The sequence below is a fragment of the Oryzias latipes genome, chromosome 20 (assembly GCF_053564925.1).
Source record: "Oryzias latipes strain Hd-rR chromosome 20, Olatipes_Hd-rR_3.1".
Classification (NCBI taxonomy): domain Eukaryota; kingdom Metazoa; phylum Chordata; class Actinopteri; order Beloniformes; family Adrianichthyidae; genus Oryzias; species Oryzias latipes.
In genome coordinates, this window is record NC_136256.1 from 17,370,882 (window position 1) to 17,391,465 (window position 20,584).

Genomic DNA, 20,584 nt, shown 5'->3' on the forward strand with positions numbered 1-20,584 from the left:
TCTGTGGAGTGTTTGCACTTTATTTTAAGTGTCTCGACAAAAAAGGCTCTTTGTTTAAATGTGGTTGGTCACACGTTTGAAATGTTACCCCCATATGTTTTGTAAACAATGCTATGGAGTCATTTTGACTAATAGATCGCTTAATGTTTAGTTAAACAATGAATGACTTTTGGGATATAATGATGTTACTTAGGTTTTTCTACTTTTTAGCCTAAAAGGAAGACACATTTTGCGTCTCCTTACACACACAAAACGTCAATATTCCCTTAAAAAATGTGCATGTTGTGCTCCACCTGCTGTTCGCATTAGGATACATTCTGCAATAAAACAAAAAAAGATGCGGAAGTTAAAATATTTGAGAGTTGCCATTGGTTGCCAAAGATAAATCGACTCAAGACAGTTCAATACCGAACTCTGCAAACAAATTAGGTTATCGCCTGGGAGTGGAGGTACCATCAACATGACACAAACAGAGGCCTAAACAAATGTCTAAACAAAAACTTCTATTGTAGTAGTTTTTACTGCTGTATAAATTTTAACATTTCTGGAATGTATATTTATCTATCACATTTGTGTGTCTACAAACTAAATCAAACACAATTTATGGACGACTTTCTTTGTTCCGGCGAAACCGGAAGTAATTTGGAGCGATTCCTCTTGTTCCTCCCGGCTACAATTTGCTCGTGGAAATAACAGTAGCATCAAACAAGGGATAACCTAAGGATGGAAGAATTTGAAGGTAATCTCAGTCCAGTGCTTTATTTTAAATGGATTTTTTGGTGCATTCAAACTTGAATCGTCGCAGTTTTAAACCTCGAAGAGGTTGTGTTTTAATGCAAAGCCGTTTCCCATAGGGAGCTCTTTTTTGTTTGGGATTTAGCCAAAGTAATGCTAGGTAACGTTGGAGCTAAAGATGAGGCTAGCTGTCTGGCTGCATGGGTGTGATTCCTTGAGGGAGCGGCTGTCTAATGTTAGCATAAAAAGACATTAACTGGGTGTTAACTGACGAACCTGGTAGGGAAATAAGCTAAATTAAATGTTGTAGATACTCGCAGGGGTGCAATTATGTACTTGTATACGTTTAGAGACATTTTTATGCCAGTTATTTATATTTACATTATTATTATAGCATTATTTTATTTTTGTGATTTTCTGACATATTGTTGTTAGTCTAATATTGCGAAAATTGATCTTAACAACGCACCCCATGCACAGAAATGTATAGAAAATGTAGCCTTAGAAACTTATTTAACACATCATTTACTATTAGTCAGTCAAAATAAGGATTTGATCTATTTCTATCCACATTTGACTGTTTTCCTAAATAATCTTTATTTTTTTCTGCAGATGCTGAAGCTCCTCCTGTGGGTGAACTGGTCCAATGTAATACTTGCAAAAGATGCTTCTTCCCGAAAGTTCTGGTAAAGAAAAACTAATATCATGTCATCTGTGTTGTGCAGTGTACTATCTTTTGCTGTAATGCATCACATATCACTTGTTATTGTTCAAAAGTATCCCCTTGTAATCGCATTGTTTAAATTCATTCCAATACCTGCTGAAATCAAAACAATATGAGGAAGTAGAAATTATTTTTTTAACAAGTATATTGTTTTTGGTGAAAGCCCAGAAAGCTCAATTGGATTATGCTCAGTTTTTATGAGTTTATCGGATAAAATGCAAATACAGCAGCACAATGAGAAACAGACCAATTAGAGAAGTAGAGGCTTGTTTGACTTAAAAAAAAGAACACACACAAAAAAAGAGAGATAAAACCTTCAAAATAAAATCATTTTGATTTGATCTCACTTTTTTTTTTTTACAAGAACAGGACAAAGTGATACTGGCTCTTTAAAAAAAAAAACAGTACAAGAACATAAAAATGAATAGACTTTGTTTTATTTTGACCAAAACTACTGGACAAGTAAAAAGTAAAATATTACATAAAAAGATAAGTAATTACTTAAACTACTGCATTAGCACACACATCAACATTTTATTGTAATAAAAACTCCCAACACTACATCTCAAACACTCCTAAGACTTGTAGAAGTGAGAAAAATACTCATTTGGATATTAGCGAAGGTAAACCCCGTTATTCTACTTGGGGTAATTAAACACATTTAAAATATTTGTTTCTTCTTTTTATTGCAGTATCACTTAAAATTTATTATTTATGGGCATTATAACTGTTTACGGAAGTTCAGTATTGATCTTAGATCCCAAGCATGTTTGTAAGAACATAGCGCTAATATCTAGTCAACTAAAGATTAATATGCAAAAACTTATAAAAGGGGCTTCAGAGCACTTTTCACATTAATTTCAATTATTAATTTTGAGTTTTACAATTCAATTTACAGTAATAATTTGAATGAATACACATTACCGATGCTATAACAAAAATATGGTTTTATGTAAAAGAAAAGCCACAAAAAAATCCTGAGACTTTGATTGGTTGAACTGTTTTTTATGATAAAAGTCAGTCAAATATATAATGATGGTTGACATATGTTGTTGTTTTTGGACCTGCTTTTCCTTTCCAACAGGAAAAACATGCAAAAATCTGCCAAAAGACAGCAACTAAAAGGAGGAAGGTTTTTGATTCCAGTAGACAGAGGGCAGAGGGTACAGACATCCCCGTACTCAAGCCTATCAAACCAAAGGTAAGCGGTCAGCCCGATCAAGTTACGGAAATCCTACCAATGACAGGATTTAGCTTGAAATATCCAGAATTTGATCCCCTTAAATAAAACTGTATCATGTTTTTTCTTTTGCTTAAAAATATCAACTTCCGCAGTGATTTCTATAATTGTGGATGCAACTTTTGGGAGGCCGGTGACCTTCTTTCCATTTCACATCTTTTAAGGTTGATCCTCTTATTTTATTTTTTTAAATTAATTTCAAAGACTTTTTCCTAGTAGAAAATTTCACTAAATAAATGTTTTTTTTTTAAAATAAATATATATATATGTTCTTTTAAGCAGACATTTCTTTTTATTTTTCACACTTTTGACACATTGCTTCTATAAACTTCAAATAGAGCTTCTTTTTATGTTACAAAAATGTATAAAATGTCCAATTAAGACATCTGCTAATCATAATCATATTTTAATATTCTATGTCTTTTAGACAGCATTAAAACATTTTTTCTATAAAGTATTTTTTCAGATTTTTGCCTTTTATCTTTAACAAAAAAACCCAAAAAAAACTCAATGTTTGTTTTTCCAGCCAGAAGCTACAAGAAAATAAAAGTTTTAGCAAACTTGACTGAACAACAGCAATAAATCATCTGTTGGAAGATTCCGAGTAATGATCCTCCTTTTTGTCATCACCTCCTATATGAATATTTGCTGTTCCTGAGTAGCCATACAGTGTTTTATGGTAACAGCACCTTTTTGTAAAATGTACATTATTTCAATTGTATTTCAGTCACAAAGCTCAGCTGGCTGTCAGAAAGTAAGTAGATTTAGTCTATTTTTTTTTCTTCTGCCTGTCATCCACACACTGTACTTTTTTCTTTTTGCCAATATAACAGCTTTCTACTTTCTTTTCTGAAAAACCCGATTCCTCCTTTCAGTTATTATGACACCGCTGTTTGTGACTTTGACAGCTATAAGAAATAAAATCTGAAAAGCAGTATTTTTAAAGACTTCAACTGTGAAGAAGGGATTTGAAAGTCAGCTAAGCTGACCGCTAAGACGGAATATTATAATATAATATATAGGCCTGCACAATATACCGCAAATTTATCGTTATCGCAATATCCAGCTCTGCAATATGCATATCGCAAAAGACGGCGAATATCGCAATAAATCGCAAACCCAAAATGTGTTAAAACAATCTTCTAGCAGCTTGAAGCATTTAACGAATCAAATAAATCCCTTTATGCTTTGACCAATCAGATGGACGCCTTGCCATTGTTGACCAATCAGATGGAGGCCTATTATGTTAACCCTGGTCCTGAAGAGTCTCAACCCTGCCTGTTTTCCAGCTCTCCTTAACCAGCTTGCTGTTGATTGGCTGACTCAATTGATTTCACATCCTGATTGACTGAACACACCTGATTTTGGTTATCATTATCGAGCAGTCTAGGGAGAATTGGAAAACAGACAGGGTTGAGGCTCTTGAGGACCAGGGTTAGCCACCCTGACGTTTGTCCCCCATGTCGATGAGGGTCATTTGGAGTATAATTTTTAAACTGTTGCAATGAAATGGGAATGATGTTTTTGTTTATTTTTCTATTTGTTTATTTACCGAAAATTTATCGTTATCGCAATATTGATCACTAATATCGCATATCGCAAGTTTTCCTCATATCGTGCAGCCCTAATAATATAATATATCTGCTTTATGTAAAACTCAGCTGTCCCCACTGATGGTGGGAGAGTTTAGATCTGTTATAGCTTTCGCTTGGAGGCAAAACCACCTCATTAAGTGCAACAAGCGTCCCGTTTATGGAAATTCCCTCGCGGATATATGAGAGTCTAGTCTTTAGCTTGAAATGTTAGCATTCAATCTGGCACTGGGCCACTCGGGTTGTGTTTAGTCACTGTCAGGGTCGTTGGAGTTGCCGACTGTATGAAAACAGACTTTGTCAGCAGAATCTGCTGTGGCATGTTGTCCTACCAGGCAGAGCCACCGAAGAAGCCGTCCAACTGGCGCAAGAAGCACGAGGACTTCATCGCCACCATTCGGGCTGCCAAGTCACTCACTCAAGTCATGAAAGAGGGGGGGCCCTTACCCCCACCTCCCCCCCCTTCGTATGACCCAGGTAGGAGATGCTTTTGGGGATAGTTTCTAACAATTTTCAATTTCACTTCTCCATTAGAATTAGATATTTTTTCTGCTTGTGCTGCAAACCTTTTAAATGAAATATTTCTTCCTCTCTAGATTACATCCAGTGCCCATACTGTCAGCGGAGGTTCAATGAGAGTGCTGCCGACAGACACATTAAATTCTGTCAGGAACAAGCTGCCCGGATACCCACCAAAGGCAAGTTAGGCGATCCCAAGAAGACGCCGGGTCGCACACAGGTAAAGAATGTGACTGTCTGCAGAAAAACATTGACTTTGGGCTTTTAAAAAAAAAAAAAAAAAGTCTGCACCTGTACTTTACTGAGATCCATCCATTCATCCATCCATCCATCTATCCAATCCCCAATCCAGCTACGGTTGGATGAAGGTCGCCAGTCTGCTTAAGGGCCACACACTAGCCCTGCACAATAAATCGGAAATGTATCGTCGCGATATCAAGCTGTGCAATACGAATATCGGAAAAGACGGCGAAAACAATAAAATAAATACAATTTACGACAATTAATGGTAAATGTGCTAAAACAATCTTATGGCAGGTTGAAGTCTTTCACGAATCAAATATATCAGTTTATGCATTTGACCATTCGGATAGAGCTCTTTTATGTTAGATCTTCATCTCCTATGTAGACGAAGGTCATTAAGAGTATACTTTTTTAAACTCCATCCATCCATCCATCTTCCTCCGCTTATCCGGGACCGGGTCGCGGGGGCAGCAGACTGAGCAGAGATGCCCAGACTTCCCTCACCCCAGCCACTTCCTCCAGCTCCTCTGGGGGGACCCCGAGACGTTCCCAGGCCAGCCGAGAGACGTAGTCTCTCCAGCGTGTCCTGGGTCTTCCCCGGGGCCTCCGCCCAGTGGGACATGCCCGGAACACCTCTCCAGGGAGGCGTCCAGGAGGCATCCGAACTAGATGCCCGAGCCACCTCAACTGGCTCCTTTCGATGTGGAGGAGAAGCGGTTCTACTCCGAGCTCTCCGCGGGTGACCGAGCTTCTCACCCTATGTCTAAGGGAGCGCCCAGCCACCCTGCGGAGGAAGCTCATTTCAGCCGCTTGTATTCGGGACCTCGTTCTTTCGGTCATGACCCATAGCTCATGACCATAGGTGAGTACTGGAACGTAGATCGACCGGTAAATTGAGAGCTTTGCTTTTCGGCTCAGCTCTCTCTTCACCACGACGGACCGATAGAGCGACCGCATAACTACGGACGCTGCTCCGATCCGCCTGTCAATCTCACGCTCCGATCTTCCCTCACTCGTGAACAAGACCCCAAGGTATTTAAACTCCTCCACCTGGGGCAAGGACACCCCACCGACCGAGAGATGGCAAACTACCTTTCTCCGGTCAAGGACCATGGCCTCAGATTTAGCGGTGCTGACCCTCATCCCAGCCGCTTCACACTCGGCCGCAAACCGCCCCAATGCACGCTGGAGGTCCCGGTTCGATGAAGCCAACAGGACAACATCATCTGCAAAAAGCAGAGAGGAAATCCTGTGGTCCCCTAACCAGATCCCTTCCGGCCCCTGGCTGCGCCTAGAAATTCTGTCCATAAAAACTATGAACAGAACCGGTGATAGAGGGCAGCCCTGCCGGAGTCCAACGTGGACCGGGAACAGGTCTGACTTACTGCCGGCTATGCGGACCAAGCTCCTACTCCGGTCATACAGAGACCGGACAGCCCTCAGTAAGGCTCCCCGGACCCCATACTCCCAGAGCACCCCCCACAGGATGCCACGGGGGACGCGGTCGAACGCCTTCTCCAAATCCACAAAACACATATGGACTGGATGGGCGAACTCCCACAAACCCTCCAGCACCCTAGATAGGGTGTAGAGCTGGTCCACTGTTCCACTGTTCCACACAGCTTTTTTAAACTGTTGCAATGAAATGGGAAGGTTGTTTTTGCTATTTGTAGATCGTATATCGCAACTTTTCCTCATATCGTGCAGCCCTACCATACACTCTCGTGCACATTCACACCTCGGGCAGGGCGGTCGGGCCAGGGCCTTCAATGCCAAACATATTATGGTTCCTCCATGCAAAGCATAAATCCAATGATTAGGAACTCTCCAGAGACCCTGAAATTGGAAAGGTCTGCCTGGAAAGACTCATCTAAAATCACTCTTTGATTTACATTGCTGGAATGAAAGGATTCAGCCATTCATTCATCTTCTTCCATTTATTTCCTTTCGGGGTCACGGGGCTGCTGGAGCCTATCCCGGCCACTTGTGGGCGAAGGCAGGGGGCATCCTGGAATGAAATGATGTGACCTAAAAAGAGGTGACAATACCAGACATGCAGGGGGCCGTCAACAGCAAGCTCCTCCCTTTTCTGGCTGCCTTACAAAATACTTCTAATAGTAAACTGTCAATGATTGCCAATCAAAAGTAAAACAATTAAAGCTCTGACAGACTATCAAGCCACACCTTTTTTTAACCCCTGTACCAGGTGAGTTGGAATTATTCACTTGGCTTCAAAGTAAGTCAATGAAAGGCGGGAGGAACTTGCATCACTCGTGTGTTGTCACATGGTCTGCATCGTGAAAATGAAACAACACATAGGGTTTCTTGAGCTGCTAAAGAGGCTGTCCAGTGCATTTAGATGAACACTTTGGAGAGGAGTAAAAGAGAAGAATCATCTTCAGGGAGAAGCTGTAGTCAGGAAAGACATGTTGAAATGACCCTTGAGCAACAGAAAACGGGTCATGTGACAGGATAAGTTTTCTGTTCCTAGGTAAAGCCTTTATTTAGATAAGAGGAGCAGATTAAATAATGCACCCAATATGCCATGCTCCTGCAGGGCAGTCTGTACTTCCTTTTCACTATTCGTCCCTCTCTTTTCGTGATTTGATGCAGCACTTTCCTGAAGAAAGAACCAAAACTTGAAGAACTTTAAGGTAAAGTAGCTGCCAGTTTAAGAAAAAAATTGCAGTATGTAAAGTTGACCAACTGAGGGCACTATTTCTACAGTTTGCTCATCAAAGCTTTTTTATTGTTGATTTTTGTTCTTCACATTTTGACCAACACTTTATTTTGAGATGTTTTTGCATCAACTGATCATAAAAAGTCAACACATGGGATCATCTGTGGAGCAGGTTTCTACAGAAATACCTAAACATTTTCCATGATGAAAACAAAAACAGTTGCTCGTCAATCATAAGACATTTGGCTACACTATAGTCACTTGAGTCGTTGCATTAGAAACGTGACCTGTAAACTTACATGACTTTAGCAGTTAACGAATTATTGAAAGCTCCACCCAGGGCCACATATGAATAATGACACAGACATGCTGCAATGCAAGATCAAGTGTTTTTCTTTGAACAAGAAAGAAACCGGCGTCTTGTTACAACCAGAGCAGGAGTTTGTGTTGCCGGCAGCAAGTTGAACTTGTTTCCAGTGCATGTTTGTTGTTTTTTTTTTCTTCTACCCTTTGTCACCAATTCTGTTCATATTTTTTAAGGACAGAGTTTGTAAGAGCAGCCAGAGGCTGGAGTCCGGTTTGAGGACTGCAGAGTTTTATCTAGACTTTTTTTTTTTTTTTTTTTTCGGATGATGCTGTTCTGTCGGCTTCTTTGGACCAGTACTTTCAGGTTTTCAGTAAAACGTGAAGATACAGATTTCCTGTCTCAAATGGAGGAGTATACATAACTTGAAGTCTTGTTCATGAGGAAGGAAGGAGCGGTTGCAGTAATGCGACAACTGAACCGATCCAATGTACCGTAGTGAAGAAGGAACTGAGCCTATAGGAAAAGTTCTTGATCGATGCCTCTAACCCCAACTATTATCATGGTAAGGATAACACAAGCGACGGAAATGAGTTTCCTTAGAGACAGGTTGAGGAGCTCAGGCATTTTGGAGAACTTGGAATGGAGCCGCTGCCCCTCCACAATGAGAGAGGCTAGTTGAGGTGGCTTGGGAATTTCTTTTAGATCACTCCTGGAGGCTTTCCTAGGGAGGCTTTCAGGGCATGTCAACCAGACGCGCTTAAGAGACTACATGTCTCAGGTGGCCTTTGAGTGCTTTGGGGTTCCCCTTTGCAGAACTGGAGAAAGCATTTCTTCTCTGTATACATGTTAGTCATCTAGAAACAATTAGAATTTAGTTTTTTACTGTAGAGAAAAAGCAAAATTAAAGGTTAGAGAACCCACTTGAAAGGTGGCATTATCGCTTCACCAATAAAAAACGCTTTCTTTTTAGATAAAAACTTCACTTCTTAAACCCGTACCCCCAGTTTCCTCCTCCTTATGTCTGCAATGCTTGCATTTTACTTCAATATTTTTGGTTATTACATAAATCAAGTTGGTAACCACAATAAATCTGTTCTTTCACACATCTGTGTTTGTTAAATGTCGTTTGTCAGTACAAGCCTCCTGCTTCTGTAAAGAAGACCAACCCGTCTCCGGCGTCCTCCATTCCTTCAGCCACTTCTCGTTTACCCCAGAGGTCAGGCCTTGGACAGTCCACCGGTAAGACGGGACATATGTTATCATAATTTCACACTTAAAGCCCCACTCTGATCATCCTTTGATCTACAGTGTTCCCCTCGTGTTCCATTATTTGCAGGTTCACTTATTCACAGACTTTATTTTAGTCATGTGACCATGGTTCACAAAATCTCAGACACTTCAGTACGCTTGTATAAAACTTTAGCGTCAGAGGAAAGTGCTGCGGGAATTTCTGAGGGGCGGAGATTCAATACTATTACCGGTATGAAGCCCAGCGGGACAACTATTGTTGTAATTTTAGGCAATGTAAATTAAATGGAATTGATGAGGAGTGAGTGAAGAACGGATACACATTGTAAGCACTTTGAGCTTCTGGAAAAGCACAGAAAAATTCAATCTATTATTATTATTCTTATCCATTTGTCCACATTCTCCTTCTAGCTTACAGCCCCTGCAACAAAAATGGCGAGCAACATCGTAGCTATCCAGCCAGACAGTTTTGAGCCAGATACCAACTTGGACGAGGAAAACGACGACGTTTCATTTTTCCAAGTTTGTACTTAACAAGTACAAGATTTTTCCAATTAACATTTTAACAACAATTTGATGAAAGAAATTCTCAGAAGTGCAATTTTAAGATGAATTTTCTTTACATATGTCCTCCTTTGTGCCACAAGAACACATTAAAAAGACCAAAGACTTTCATCTGAGCGGGACATAAAAGATTTTTCTTTTGTTTGGAACAGATTTGCAGATTTTCAGGAAAAATATACTGAAAAATATACTGATACATTTAAAAAAAAAACAAAAAAAACAATAAATTGTCTATCCTGTCCCGTCTTTGAGGGCTGCAGCTTCTCACACGTCTCACAGTTTGCGCAGCTGCGCTGTGTCCTGCGCGTCTGTTTCTCATCCAGTAATTATCAAAAAGCACTTTTCTACGTTTTCTGCTGCAGCTATGCATATATCTGCGTTACCTTGTCACCAGTACAGAGTTCCCTTGTTTATTGCAGGAGTTACGTTCTAAAAATAACCCGTAATCGGTGAAATCCACAGAGTCTGATTACAGACGTTTTATGGCAGTAAAACTCCTCACTGCCTAAATACACTTTTCTCACACAGACATGAACATTTTCACCCTTTTCTCTCTTGTTTAAATTCTTAAACCTTCATAGAAATGAGGTCCGGGATCTTAGAATGCAAACAAAGATCTGACCGATCAAAGATTTCTGATCTGTAGAGTTTCGCGTTTCTGTACAGGAGACACGCCACGGAGGAGATTGATTGACAGGGTCTCCAGCCAATCAGGACACAGAGCAGGGTGCACTGTTCAAAAAAAGGCATCATGATCGCTTTAAAAGAATGAGCTAAACCGGGAAAGATGAACTGCGACGTAGAAAGTGAAGACTGTCTTCTGTTCTGTTTGACAGAGATTTTAAGAGGGTTTCAGATCGGGACAAAGACTGCAGAAGGGGGGAATAAGACGTCACGTCTTGATCGTGTGGCCAGATTAAAAAAACAAACAAAAAAACATGGGTCTCTGATTGATATTGTTCAGTGGGCTGGACAAAACATGCAGCCACATCCAGCCCGCGGGCTTCAGTTTGCCCACCCCGGTCCTTTACATTACTGATATTCTTCTTCTTTCCACGTGTTTCTTTTAAGGAATCCCTTCAAATAAAGCCCCTTCAGCAGGTTCAGTCCAGAGTAATACCTCCGGCATCACAAGTCCTCCATCAGGGTGAGAAAATACCAAATGTGTTTGATCTCAGCAACCTTAACCCATGCATGATATCTAATTTGACCTTTGTTTTTTTTCTGCTGTGATTCCACTGTAAATAATTGCATGTTTAAAAACAGTCAGATTATTTTTGACTCAATGAACTAAAAAAATTTAAATCCCCAGGTTTTTCTTTTATCTCCTTATTACAAAAGGAAAAGCCTTGACTAGCAAATGTCTAAAAAAAGGGTTGAAACGTCCTAAATCTGTTTCTGACCTACATTGTGAACCTACTATCCGTGATTGTGACAGTGACCTACATTTGGCCTGTCCTTGTGTCTGCTTGGTGTTGTTTTGCTCTCTATCAGTGTGGGAAACAAGACCCGTGCACCGAACTACGGATCCGCGAGGAACTTCCAGCCGGGAGCAGGAGTCAACAGGAAGAAGGCTGATTCTTTCATGTCAAGGTAAAACAACATCTCACAAAAGATCCAGTACAATTTGAACTCTATTATACCTACCACTCTTTTTTTTATATATACTTCTACAGTGTTTACATGTTAACATGTTGTAGAAAAATGTATACCAACGTTATCATTTTGGATCTTAGTTCCGCATTTTTGTCAAACTCCCAGGAATGACGTGGATGGCACAAATGAAGTTGGCAATGGCGGAATGAAGAGCAAGTTCTGTCACGCCTGTGGGACCAAATACCCCGTTGAATCTGCAAAGTTCTGCTGCGAGTGTGGGGTGAGGAGGATGTGTATCGGATGAGCGCACGGGGAAGCTGGGATGCGCCGGTTCTACAGTTACAGAGCAGATCACTCCACCAAACTGATGAGGGTTGAAGGAAAAAACAAACTCTATCCTTTCTGTTTTTATTTCTCCACTTATTAAATATATAAATATATTTGCCAGTTGAGCAGTGCTGAGTTTTGACATGAGCAGCAAAGTCTAAAGCTGTCAAAAATTTAAGATAATACTCAATCACTTCCACAAGCTATTCAAGATGAATTGAGCTCATGAAGTTTGTGCACAATGGTTACCAAGGTTTCTTTTGCTAGCAACAGGGCTGGAAATGACTGAAACTCAAAGATGTAGTGTATATATGAACTTAGGAATAAGCAAATAGTAACTAAATATTGTTTAAGTGGGATGATTAGTCCTTTCTGGAGCTTAAGAGGAGAGAGGAGCGGACAGTTAGGTTGTTGAACAGTCAAGAAATGTAAGATGGGTGTAACTTCCTCAATGATTTGACCTTAATCTGAATGCTGTCACTGATCCTGTTGACTTTCTTGAACAATGCATTCTCACTAAAGTGCAATATAATTGACTACTGAACAAGCAATGTTTTTCAAAAGGAAATGGAATGCATTTTCTTTGTTTTTGTCTCACCAACTTGTTCTGACAGTAAATAATTCCTTAGAGAGGTAACGATCGTGCTCTCAGTGCTCCCGTTGTCATCTGTTATCACAGACTAAATTCAAAGGACTCTTGTTGTCAAATGTAGCCTTTGTTTTGTTTTATACAATGAACTATTTATTTTCCTGTTCCATTTCATTTTAACTGACTGAACGACTGCCTATTTTCTTACATTTTGATTTGACATCTTACAGAACCAAATGGGTGAGTGTGATTTTGACACGCTTTTCTTGAAATAATAATCGATGAAGTCTGAGCTTAATGCATTACTGTTTGTAGGAGTCTGAAAGCAGGGCAACACTCCCAATCTGGTTTTGGTTGAAGTCTCTGCTTAATCCATGTAAGGGTTCTTAAAGAGGGTTGACTATGAAAATTCTCTCCTGAGGGAACGTCATAAATCTTGAAGTCGTCCGAACGTTGGCCGAGATTTGAATACGTTTTTTGTTTTTGTTTTTTTTAAATGACAATCTGAAAAAGAAAGTGTATTCGTTTGAACAGACTGGACTGATGTTTTCCCTTTTCAGATCACAACAGCCGTCATGCACTTAATGATATCCATATCCATCACCAATAAACTTCTGTGAAGAAACCTGTGTCGTAGAATTAACTTAACTCTGCACAGCATTAATTTCTCAGGTTTTTATAAATACATGCAGTGTTATAAACATTACTATCCTCTTAATTCTCGTATTTTAATTAGCGGGATAATAACGTGCGACAGAAGTAGAAAATAACCACAGCGCTTGAAGGGGTTTGCAGGAATGAAGTTGCATTTCTAGTGAACAAAAATCTGACCTTCAGAATAAAATACTTCCTTGATGCCTTTTTGTTTTCCCATGCTCCTACAAAGAATCCCATTAATCAGCATCAAAAAAATGTGACAGGATGAGCTCGGATGTCTTGCATATGCACAATAAGGTCTGTTCTGCAGACTCAGCCATCTGTGGCAGAATGAACTTTTAACATATCAATCACACACAAGAGTGACACGGAAGGAAGCACCGTAAGCTTGATACATGGTTTAAAATATCTGATTTTAGATAGCCATGATAACTGAAGTAAGTGAGGGTTAGTCAATCATTTGTATCTAAATTGCATTTGAGCACCTTCATAGTTTTAGGTCTAAGTGCATGCAAACAACAGCATATTCACGACATTTCTTTATAAAAAAAAGTACTGGTATATATATATTTTAGCTTTCAAAAATATGCATTCAAATAAACTACCATCTCAATGTTTTTTTATATCATCCACCCTCTGCAGATGTTGTCCTTGAGGCTTTTTCATGGTAGCACTCAAGAGTGCACGTCCGATCCATAGCAAGGAGTGCAAAAGTCATTTCTCTTCCATTTGGCTTTATTGCTTCTTATTGTCCAGCTTGGAAGCTTGTCAGTAGGGTCACATAACACCTAAAACAGCTGCAGGAAAGATATGCAGGTACTTGACGGGAAAGCTTAAACGAAACCAAAGCTTCTTTCTTGCGTAATCCAAGCAAGGCCTGCACTGTACTGAAGCACGGAGTTGTGTTTTTTTTTCCTTTCCCTTCTCCTTCATGCCATGCTTGAGCTCAGTTTCAGGTATCCATTGACAAACTGTTGAGTATCTCATAGCACTGTGTCATATTCTGTAGGATTGCCATGGCCCTGCAGCGTTTTCTATTCATTTTTCTCCCGCTCATCCGTCTTGTCCTTTTCTTCTTCCCTTGGTTTGTAATATGTTGTCTATCCTTGAAAATGAACAGATATTTGTTATTAGTATTACATTTGCACACGTCAACTCTGTATATAATATAAATTGCATCGTGAAAAAGGCCCTTTAAGGTCAATTATGTGTTGTGTGAAAGGCCTATTCGGCTCTGTTTGTTTGATGTGGCTCATAATGAGGTCTAAGGTTAGCTCTGATGAATGACTCAGCTTTTAGCTATGAGTCTGATTTATTAATTCCCTTTCTGATTTTACTCAAATATAAGAGAACTGTGTTTGCGGAGAAGCTGCAACGGTTTCCAGTGATGTCATCCAGAACATTTTGGGGGGAAAAACATTTAAAATTTGTTTACTGCATGTAAGGAAACCACATTTACTTTCATTTATGGTAACAGTGAGCTTTACCCAGCAAAAGCACATTTTTCGCTCTGTCAAAAGCTCCTGGTAACACACACACAAACCCCAAACAAACAGGTTGACAATTGAAAACACTGGCAGCACCATGGGTGTTGCTGGAGCACTGGCTGTGTCAGTGAGTCACCCACTACTCGACAGAAGGAAGTTACAGTCTGCCAACATTCCTCTCCTAAAGTTGCACATTCAGAGAACCTGAAACAACTACTTTACTCTTTCCACACTGCAAACTTTCAAACATTCCGTGGTCGCTGTGTTGAGTGTGCCTCCACAGGTGCAGAAAACTCACCGGGCTCTTAGTAGGACATGGGCAGTCGATTGACCCTTGGATGGTTTTTGCCAGCAGGTTCGTCTGAGGAAGGTCTAAATTCTGAATTTTGCAGGCAAGTATGAGCAAGGTGTTCACACTGTTCTGCAGAATAAAGGTAAATGAGTCCTTTGGCAACACTTTAGGAATACTCTGTATGCCTTTATTGGCCACGGAAACTAGTATCTATATTGAAATGCAGTGACCTGAACACGGCTCATGCTGGTAATGGAACATCTGACAGTGCAGACAGTCGGTGCACCACACCTATGCACTGAAAGATGTTCAGAAGTTAAAGTCTCACTCCAATCCTCTTTTGATCAATTTTCAACGCGTTCCTAGAGCGTTTTATCTATGATTGTCGTTTTCAGCCATAATAATAATAATAAAAAAACTGTTGCCTGTTAGGACAGTTTTTGCAGAGCGGCAGGAGCAGAAACTTGCCTTTGAGTTTTGGGGTGGTGTAAGCCTGTCCTGTCTTCCCACTATCCGTCTGTTTACACTCTCTCCCACTAGCTTACATCCCCTCACACCCCCAACCTAACATTATCTGTGCAACAAAAATGGCGAGCAATATTAGAGCTATCCAGCTGTACAGTTTTGAGGCAGATGCCAGGTCAGATGAGGAAAACAAAGACGTACAAAAATTTATTTGTCTGCAACTTGATGCATCGGAATGGATCGGAGCAGGGAGCTTGTAGTCTGCCGATTTGTATATTTTACACCACAATTTCTCCAACGGCATTTTTTCGACTGCTACTGATTCACAATGATGTGAATCGAGAAATACTTAGAAAAGCATTTTTAAGCTTAATTTTCTTTTTATATATCCTCCATCGTAAGAAAAACGCAACACGAACATGTTAAAAACACCGAAACCATGATTTTGATTGGAGTGGGTCTTTAAGGCTATGCTGCAAAATACTATAAATACTATTTTTTTATGGTCACTGTATTTAAATAAATTATACATGCAATTGTCTCCATACTCTGTACAGTAAAAAAGAAGAGTTTGGAGATACTAAATGCTATCAGGAAACATTTGTGATTGACTGTACATGAGAACTGAACTGAGTGAGCGTGATGTTACCCATGAAAAACGGCCGACTCCTCAAGTCAACTCAGTCCCAAACCCGCCATGTCGGACCAGAAATTGTCAGTAAGCAGTGATTGGTTCAAGTCGCTCTGAGTCAACATTTCTATGGCAACTCTGGCCAATCAGGAATGAACTTAAAAGTGGGCTCAGGAGATTCTGCCAATCAAATGCTTCAAACGTTCAACGCAAGACTACATACCTTTTTCCACAATTTGCACTACAAAAAAAAAAGTAAAATGTAGGGTCAGCAAGAACATGTTTTTTTTTCAAACTGTAACAAAACAGGTAGACGGCTGCTTCCAACTGCAGCAGGTTTTATTAACTCAGCTAAAAGTCCGCAAAGCTAAATAATGGACAGGCAGGCAGAGGTCAATAACGAGCATCAGAGAAACAACAAGAATAGTCAGGATCCAGAGGAGATTCGGGGCAGGCAGCAGACAAATGGTGTCAAAGATGAAACAGGGTCAGGCAATCAGAAGATCAGGTCTGGATATACAACACTCAGTCCACTTCTCATATACAGTCAGTTGTTTAAGCATTAAATAAGTGCTGAGGCAAGAAAAAACATACTCACTGCTTCATTTGGGTTTGCTGTGCAGCCTGGTAGCTTTTTTTTCAGGGATAGGCAGGAGAAGTCTGACAACGAAGCGTTGATATCTTTTTTCTTAAATGAATCGAAGAATGACAATACTTAAAAATTATGATGTGGTAATTTTGTTCGTAACAAATCATAACTTTTGAATCAATAAACAGGAAAACACATAAAAGGTTATCAATCTGGTGGCACAGTGAAGGCTTTTGGTAACATTGTAGAAAAACACATAGAAAATAAAAGACCTAGAAAAGTTGCTACTGCTTTTATTGTCACACATATCGTAATTTCCACCATTAGGGGCAGCATCAGTGTGTGAATGGGACTGTGACTTCAAAGTGCTTTAGGCCTTAAACCAAGGTTGCAAACAGACTGTATAAAAATATACGCCATAACAAATCTAATTTGTACACTGTCTTTAACAGTTTTCTTTATTCTTTCTTTTATTAAGGGAAACGATTGATTTAGGGTCTTTGGCATACATTTTTTATGGACGTCGTCGTAATAAAATGTCTGCATTATCCTTCAAGGTTAACTTGAGCTTCCTGAGTGGGTTTTTTGGTATTGAGAGTTTTAATGTTTTCCTCCAAATGTGGCTCTGTAATAGACTAATGACCTACTCAGCTGCTGCCTAAAGCCAGCTTGGATTAAACTCCAGAAAGCCCAAATGATCTTGAAATGTTTGTGTCAGATAAATGCATCTAGACATTAAAGAAAAACACAATTATAAACAACAAACCACAACAAGAATCAAGTTTCTCATGCACGAGGGAGAGGAGCAAATGTGTTGGAAAAGGTCCACCACGTTTCTCTTCTCAAAGGTCTGCCCCTCCCTGTGCTGCTTTTATTAAGAACACAAGTGGGAGGTAACAATTCAAGACAAAAACAAAAAGTTCATTAGGGGGTGTCGTCAAATGACCAATTTGGTTGGATTCTAACTTCAAACAGTATCCCTTATCAGCTCAGGACAGTGTGTCGTAAACCCCTCATCCTGGGTGGGAGATGAGAAGCAGATGAACAAACACACAACTGTTTTCAGAAGAGGTAAAAAGGTCAATCTGAGTTAACATTTAAACATACATTTAACCAAATACATTTAAGCAATGATAATAATAAAACAAATTCCTTCACAGTTTGTGAGGAAGTTCCCTGTTCAAATCTGAGCCGTCATTTTCCATGCAGAGTGTGTAAATGTAAATGCTTATTCTGTGAATTTATATATTTCAAAAAAAAAAAAAAAGATGCATGATTACTCTCAAAACTACAACCTAACTTGAATCCACAAAGGAAAACTGACAAATATTACAAAATTGTTTGGTGAAGAGACACAAAAGTACTTATATAAGGGTGCAGTAACTAAAATGAAGGCTTTTAAAGTGTAGTGAACATTCCTGCAAATCATTGCCATGAATCAGCTACACCTCAAAGACATGTTTTTTTTTGGTTCCTGGAGAGAAAAAGTGAAACATGTCAAAAGCAAACACGTAAATACAAAGGGTGTCTTACTTACTGCGTTGTCCAAAAGTGTTTTCCCAACTGCTCTGAAGTTCTCTCTAAGCACGTTTGCTTTGCTGCTGTTGCAGGACAGAGAAGGAGGTAGAAAAAGAAGAGCAAGTAGACTGATGCAAAGAAGAGGCTGGAAGTTTAGTCACAATGTGGGGAAAAGAAGAAAAACAAAAATATCAGCCAAAGGAAAGAAAAGACCATATACATGAAAATTGCAAATTGGCTGCTTAAAATTCAGTGATCATCTGGAAATGGACATTTTCTAACAGGTTCATGTATCAACAATTATTTTCAATCTGGAAATCTGATACAAGCGGAGGCCTTTACTTCCCTACATTACTTGAAGTCTAAGATTTTTCAGCTTGCTGCTTCATTTGCAACCAACGCTGCAATGCAAGAGATGGACTGTTGGATGGATGGGCTGTCATTATCTTAATTAAACCTGATGGACAGTACCAAACTACTGACATCGATAGAGTTAAAGCCACTTAACCTGCAGTCAGACTGAAAATGAATGTATTTCTATTCACAGCAAGCAATAGTTGAAACTCTGAATAAAACAAATGTTCATGCTTTTATTATTTATTATTGATTTATGACTGCTTTTTGAAACATTGGTAATAATAGTAACCATATCCTTTATTAAAAAGGAGCTGAGTGTCCCCACAAGTACCATGATAATTAAACAAACATGCCTTTTTATGTTATCTAAGCTGCACGTTTCACACAGGCCAGCCTCCAGTTAGCTATTATTATTTAATTTTTAATTTCCGTCCACATTGTTGCTTTTAAGGCACTCATCTAAATATCAATTGGTACGGGAAGCCCAACTGCAGGGGACTTTGAAACACTCCGACAAGTAGGCTAATTCCAGTAAAGCCATAGTAATTCCGATTAGCTCTAAACCTTATTTCAGTTTCCTTATAACGACAAGATGGGAAGTTTTCCACACGGAATTCCCCTGTTTGAAGAAAGCATTTAAGTCCCCAGACGTCCACAATTGCGCCAGTCGCTCGACGCAGAGCGCAAGGAGACGGATGCGCGCGTTCCCGGTGAGTTTCAAGTCTGCTTCCGCGTGCTTCTGGGTGTGCATTAGTCTCTTATTTTCTATCTCGTAGTTTAACTTTACGTCCGCGCTCATTTAAATGTGTTTTCTTGTTGGAAATGATCGCTTATGTCCGTGCGTCATGGCTAAAGGGGTTCGCAGGACAGGCATGAACCCGTGCGAGTGACACGCCATACTTACCATTGGTCATTCTTCATTCATAGTCACTGCGTGCTAAAGCTGGAACAGGACACCAGTGGACTTGTCTTCATTGCCGCTCACATTCTGTCCTTTTCCAAAAATTGAAAAGAAGCGACCCACTAATTCCAATGTGCACTTGAATTACAGCCGATTCCCACGATCTGCATCTCGCAGCTCCTCAGTGCGCATGTGACTGACTTCCGTCCTTTCCAATAGAGAACTTTACTGCCATAAGAATAAGGTTCATCCTCCAAACAGAATATTATTTGCTGACATCACGACTTGGAGTGGCTGTTGCAGGCGAAACCTCTGGCTTCTGCAGAGCAAGTTGTCATAGTTCCCGTGCAGCTGCAGCACCTCCTCTCCTGATGCACACATACAATACACACACACACACACACACACACACACACACACACACACACACACACACACCCACACACACACACACAAACACACACAGACAGACAGACAGACAGACAGACAGACAGACAGACAGACAGACAGGGGGTGCAGCTTTTTGTCAAATGTTGGTATATAAACAGGATCAACTCCCAAAATCTAAGGCTTTGCATGCCATATTTGTGAATTGCCATAGCCCCATGAGTCTTCAGCCTTCAACCCAAGAGGAGCCACAAAGTCAAACATCACCATTTAAAAAAGTAAGAAATTGATGTGTATTAATGTTACTATCATGACATGAACTGCTGTTTAAATAAAACATGAACACAGAAAGAAAAACCGTTTTAAAAAAACATGAAGTAGTTTATAGCTTTTAGACAGATGTTTAAAGGATTTCCTTTCAAACTAAAAGACACTGGATTACATGGGGTCGTCTCAGTGAAACAAAAGAGTATGTGGAGTAAAATCAGCAAAAAAAAAAAAATAAAACAAACAAAAAACAGTTTATTTTGTGGTGCATCTCAGCCAGAAATGTACAAATCTGACCAAGCAAACTTAAATCAGAGCTAATTCACTTTTTTTTCTTTTGTATTTTTCATGGGGTGTTCCTAAAATCCTTAAATTGGTTAAATATAGAAGATCCACCTCATAATGGGTGCAGCATAAGTGTGAATTGTGGTTGTGCTTAGTGACCTCATCAATCAGTGAAATTTTTTTTAGTTTAACTTGTAATAAAACTGTCCTTCAGCTGTTTGAGTTAAATAAAGTATTCAGTACTTAACTATATATATATATATATATATATATATATATATATATATATATATATATATATATATATATATATATATATATATATATATATATATATATATATATATATATATAGTTTTATACCATTTTCAATTATTGAAAATG

At 39.5% G+C, this 20,584-nt stretch overlaps 2 protein-coding genes across 5 annotated transcripts; one reads left to right on the plus strand and one right to left on the minus strand.

Annotated features, from left to right (window-relative positions):
- Positions 1-622: 622 nt before the first annotated feature.
- On the plus strand, positions 623-12,989 carry zc2hc1a (zinc finger, C2HC-type containing 1A). 4 transcript variants are annotated; one of them, XM_004080980.5, is made up of 10 exons: positions 623-739; positions 1,348-1,421; positions 2,544-2,660; positions 3,427-3,453; positions 4,627-4,768; positions 4,888-5,030; positions 9,174-9,279; positions 10,924-10,999; positions 11,347-11,445; positions 11,614-12,989. In XM_004080980.5, the coding sequence occupies exons 1-10, from the start codon at positions 724-726 to the stop codon at positions 11,750-11,752; spliced, it is 939 nt and encodes a 312-aa protein (XP_004081028.1). In that variant the 5' UTR covers positions 623-723; the 3' UTR covers positions 11,753-12,989. The 4 variants fall into 4 exon arrangements, with proteins under 4 accessions (XP_004081028.1, XP_011487127.1, XP_078795081.1 ...); XM_078938955.1 differs by having other exon boundaries at positions 624-739; positions 4,599-4,768; XM_078938956.1 differs by lacking the exon at positions 623-739 and adding an exon at positions 944-1,014 and having other exon boundaries at positions 4,599-4,768.
- Positions 12,990-13,024: 35 nt separating this feature from the next.
- Positions 13,025-19,455, minus strand: LOC105356670 (uncharacterized). Its single transcript, XM_011488822.4, has 5 exons — positions 19,265-19,455; positions 18,023-18,148; positions 16,495-16,584; positions 14,807-14,929; positions 13,025-14,126 (listed from the first exon to the last, which is right to left on the minus strand). Exons 1-5 carry the CDS (start codon positions 19,265-19,267, stop codon positions 13,974-13,976), a joined length of 495 nt encoding a protein of 164 aa, XP_011487124.1. The 5' UTR covers positions 19,268-19,455; the 3' UTR covers positions 13,025-13,973.
- Between the last annotated feature and the right edge of the window lie 1,129 nt (positions 19,456-20,584).